Genomic DNA, 4,725 nt, shown 5'->3' on the forward strand with positions numbered 1-4,725 from the left:
GAATAATCTAATTGTATAAAAGTTTTAAAATTATTTATAGTTAACATGTAAAATATAAAATAAAAAAATGTATAACAATTATAAAAATAAAAGTGTTGTTCCTAAAGAATTTATCATTCTTTTATCATGCTATGGTATAATGGGCCAAAGAGGATTTTTGAGCATTGATTGAATGAATGCTCCATGTTTCTCTAGTAAACAAGGCTTAACTAAATTTCACTAACACTCTCAAATAAGTTTATATGCTCAATAAGATAGTATAAAGACTCATAAGAAAGAGTGTATGTACATAGAGGGAAGAACCAACTTGTCATAAGTTTATATGCCCAATGAGTTGGTTCAAGATTTGATAAGAAAAAAAAGTTGTCAAGAATGAACCAAAATCAACTGAACAATCTTGATTAATTCAGTTTCTATTGCTTAAAATCTCTAAAATCGAATGAAAACTTCATTTTCAAATTCATTTTTACGAGAATAATTTTCCACAATGCTAAAGACTAAAAGACAACAACTCAATTATCTCATGTGAGAGCTCAAATTCTCACATGTTGGAAGCAACTGATTTGCTGCAAAAGCACGTTAGCCTTGAATAATTCTTTAAATTATGATGATTATTACTCAACTAGGAGTTACAATTTGGTACCGAATGAATTAGAATTTAGCTACATTGAATTGTAATTATGATTAAAGTTGTGTACTGTGATAGGATTTTGGAAGAGAAGACAGCTTTATTGTTTTGTACATTTGTTTTTGGTGCTTGTGGAAAGGAACTTATGAAACCACCATGCAATGGTCTAAACAGTGAGTCGGTCAAAGGGTCCAATTGAATTGCTGACAGGGCACACTGTAGCAAAAGCAACATCCGTATGGCGACAGGACAATAATAGTATTTATTTTTTGTACCTTAAAAAATATGTAATGGTATCTTTTCTGAACTTTTCAGAAACTGCAAAACTCGTTATTAAATAATGCAACCAATAAAATAAGGATAATGACAAAAATATATAAATGCCGCAAATATATAAACTTTGTTTCATATTTTGCCTTTTGATTTTTGGTTCTATTTTGCTCCCTCATTAAAAAGTAAAGCGACAAAATGTACTTACACATACAAATACACTGGTCCTTGTTCCCCTATCACTACCACTTTTGTAGCTGTTAAAAAAGACCTATAAAATATTTAACAGCTGGTGTTGAGTAATCACTTCCTCCTTCAAGCATGAAATGTTGATTCCATTCCTTAAAATCTCCCACCAGTCACCATCCACCTTTATTTTGTTTTGCACCCTTTATGCTTCTTTTTTATTTTTATTTTTTTTATTTTTTTTCAATTTTCCCTATCTATTTTCCTGCTTCCTTGATCGAGTATTCTCTTGAGAGGGCACCTTCAAAACACATAACATCTTTCTTAAGAAAAAGAATCCTAGGAATGACGCTAAAAATCATAAGTCACAAATGGCTATTCTCCAAAGGTTTTGTCTAGCTTCCTCCTTTTAGCATCTGGACTATCATTATGTGAAGAATTTGCACAAGGAGCAGCATTTGGGTCATCACTTTTGTAGCTGAAGCATGCATTGTTCAACACCCTTATTGGGCTTTCAGGCACGCTAGGGACAGAAACAGAAGGAATGGCATCCTTAGCAGAACCACTGTCTGATGACAGCTCTTGGATCATTTTAACACACTTCAAGACCCTCTCCTGCCAAAGAGAAAAAACAAAATAGGGCAATGCAAACATTAATTAAACCTTCCCAACAATAAATTGCATTTGATAAGATACAACCTACAAGCAATCAACTTAAAATGATCATACTCAAAAAGGAAAACCATCATTTATCTGTGTGTTCACTCTTTTTTTTTTTTATTGTCATTGGACCACCACCGTATTTACCTTTCCTACAGGCTGAATCAGATCAGAACTTGCTTTCTCTGTATGAACTGTTTGGCCCTCCCCCACCACAGATATTGCCACTGCTGCTGCAATCTCTGAGGGTCTGAACTCAATGAAGTCAATTCCTGCATTGGATTCCCATTCCTCAAATTATCATCTCTACTTCCTCCCTAGTATGTTTATTATTGCTGCATTGAGTTAGGATTGAGTAGAGACAGGTACCTCTTACAGTACTCAGTATAAGCTCGGAGGATTGCAAAATTGAAGCTCCAATTGGTGCTTGATCATCATTGATCTTCTGAAGGAAATAGTCAATGAAGGAAAATGGGGTAATTGCCTGCATTCTCCACTTCAATGTGTTCAGAACCAGAAGCTCCATCCTCTGTATTGTTTTGGCCTCAAATATATACTTAGATTCACCCACCTAATTAGAACAAAATAATATCAATGCATGTAGAATTAACAACATTTATCTTAGGCATTATTGGAAAAACAATAACTTCCTTGGCTCGACTCTCCTAAAAAATCAGCAAGTGGATCTTCAAAATAAATTGAATCAAACATGTAATTTACAAGTTCATAAACCTAGGCATCAAATAGAATTATTTTACCTGCAAATCAAGAGATGTAGGAACATCAGTCTCTTCCATTTTGGCTGCCAAAGACACGCAACCTACAGCCAGCAATTTCATTGTCCAAGCTCGTTGCTTCTGCCAATAAAAAGATCCGATCAAAAACCATTTAAGACAAAATCGGATAAAAAACTTCTCTTTTCTTTGTATAAAATAATTGACTTACTGGTAATTCATAAACAGAGAGGAAGCGGTCCAAGTAATTTATAGATAGATATGCACAGAGAGGGCCAAAACCAAAGTGCTCACGGACCTGTAAAACAGATAGATTCAATCATTAGTTAGAACATAGCAAACAACAGTCAATGATCGATGATCAGTCCTTGTTGCAAAGATCAAATAGCTTCACACTGATGCAAAAAATGCAATTCTAATCTAGCTTTGAAATATGCATTAATAAAATAATCCCAATCAAAAAAAGTCAAAACAAAAGGGAGACCCATCAAAGAGACTCAGATTCACCAATTGGATGATCGCAGACAGAAAATGAGGCACACTCAAAATCCAAATAAAACTCTTCAAAACAAGGTCATCAAAAGCAAAAGTAAGGATTTCCATAAACCCCAATCAAGATTAGAAGAAAAACAAAAGAGCATGTGAAATCAACAAACAAGCTCTTAAAACCAACCTTTTCAATCCAATCAATGGCCTCTTTTCTGGCCCCAATGTCCAAATCCCCACTCCTCAGCCTACTCACATAATCACCATTAGGCAAGTGATGCAATTCTGTTTCCATCATTAGTCTCAAACACTCGTCACTCGGCAATGGAAACGACACATATTGGACATCCAAGTTCTCAATTTGACTATGATTTCGATCATATATAGGATGCTCCCACGTGTCCTCCAACTCCTCCACCAAACCTCCGCGATCATTTTCGTCAAAAATAATATTATCTTCCGCACAGAGAAGACTCGAAAAGCAATCAAAACTGGGTGCCATTGCAAAAAAACTCTCTCAAACAAGAAAAATAAAAAAAATAAATAAAAGATGAAATTTTGGGAAAAAAAAGGGGGACCCCAGAACGAAAGAGGCAGAGTTCAGATTAAAGATTGAGTCTTTCAGACAGAAGGAGTTGCGGGGAGGGGAGATCTCTTATGAGATGATGACTGAAAAGAACAAATGAAGAATCTGTGAAGTAAGAACAAAATCACTATTGACCCAAGTAGTCTCTTGTTTATCTCTATACATATATGAGTGTGTGATTGTCTTTCTCTCTCTATCCCCTCTCTTTGCAGTTTGGCAGAAAAGACTGCTGCAAGAGAGAGCCTTTTGAAGAAACTAACACCTCTTTTTAGGGTAAAAAGTAGAGAGAGAAAGAGAGAGTGCGCGTGTGAGTGTGGGGTTAGGAGACAGAGGAATTGGAAGGGTTTGAGCGCCAAAGCCACAGAAACTAAAGAACAGTGCATACCATTGTATTAGGTTTCCACTGATTTTTATAACATGTAACTCTTCTCAAATCAATTACAAGAAGAAAAAAACATGCTTTAGGACAGTTCAATATAGTAAATATTGATTATTAATTTTATCATACTCATTTATTTCATCCAAAACAATAATCTTAAAATTAATTGAGATTTTATTTTAATGACTTGCTTATTATTAAAAACAATATTCAATGAATCATGTTTTATCATAAATTTATATTTTAAATGTTACTAATATAATTAAATTATATTAACTAACTTCCTTAATTACACTGTAAATTAATTAATTTTAATAATGTTGACATTTAGAGAAACATGTATTTGAGTTTTATTTTTTTATAAATTAAAGTGGAAATTAACCAAAATTACAGACAGTAATTTGTATTACTGTGAGTGGATTTTAGTCCACACTACTAGCTTTTCCCTCATTTCTAAGAATTAGGGTTGAGAAATGAATAATATGTGTGGTTAGAAACTTAAACAAACCTCGATTATATGATTTGAAATTCTTCACCAATTTTTACATAACATATCATTAGATTTTATTTTATTTTTCTTAAATTTAAAATCATGTTCATAAGTGGCATGAACATTAACCAAAACAATATAAACTTAATGATATTGAAATCTAGTCTAGGGTAGATGGATATTTCTACTTAGATTCGGTATTTATTTTTACTCAAATATTATTTATATTACTATCATCATGTCTTTTTAACAACAGTTTAAACTATTTTGTTTTTGGAAATATTACAAAAATTATATTAAACAACA

The 4,725-nt window shown here is 33.1% G+C and overlaps 1 protein-coding gene across 2 annotated transcripts; it reads right to left on the reverse strand.

The window, feature by feature from the left end:
• Positions 1-1,005: 1,005 nt before the first annotated feature.
• Positions 1,006-3,937, reverse strand: LOC137826221 (cyclin-D4-2-like). Of its 2 annotated transcripts, none has more exons than XM_068632107.1 (6): positions 3,152-3,937; positions 2,690-2,776; positions 2,503-2,601; positions 2,114-2,315; positions 1,892-2,016; positions 1,006-1,699 (listed from the first exon to the last, which is right to left on the reverse strand). In XM_068632107.1, exons 1-6 carry the CDS (start codon positions 3,464-3,466, stop codon positions 1,460-1,462), a joined length of 1,068 nt encoding a protein of 355 aa, XP_068488208.1. In that variant the 5' UTR covers positions 3,467-3,937; the 3' UTR covers positions 1,006-1,459. The 2 variants fall into 2 exon arrangements, with proteins under 2 accessions (XP_068488208.1, XP_068488209.1); XM_068632108.1 differs by having other exon boundaries at positions 2,503-2,598; positions 3,152-3,933.
• Between the last annotated feature and the right edge of the window lie 788 nt (positions 3,938-4,725).

Source organism: Phaseolus vulgaris, chromosome 8, assembly GCF_000499845.2.
Source record: "Phaseolus vulgaris cultivar G19833 chromosome 8, P. vulgaris v2.0, whole genome shotgun sequence".
NCBI classification, from domain to species: domain Eukaryota; kingdom Viridiplantae; phylum Streptophyta; class Magnoliopsida; order Fabales; family Fabaceae; genus Phaseolus; species Phaseolus vulgaris.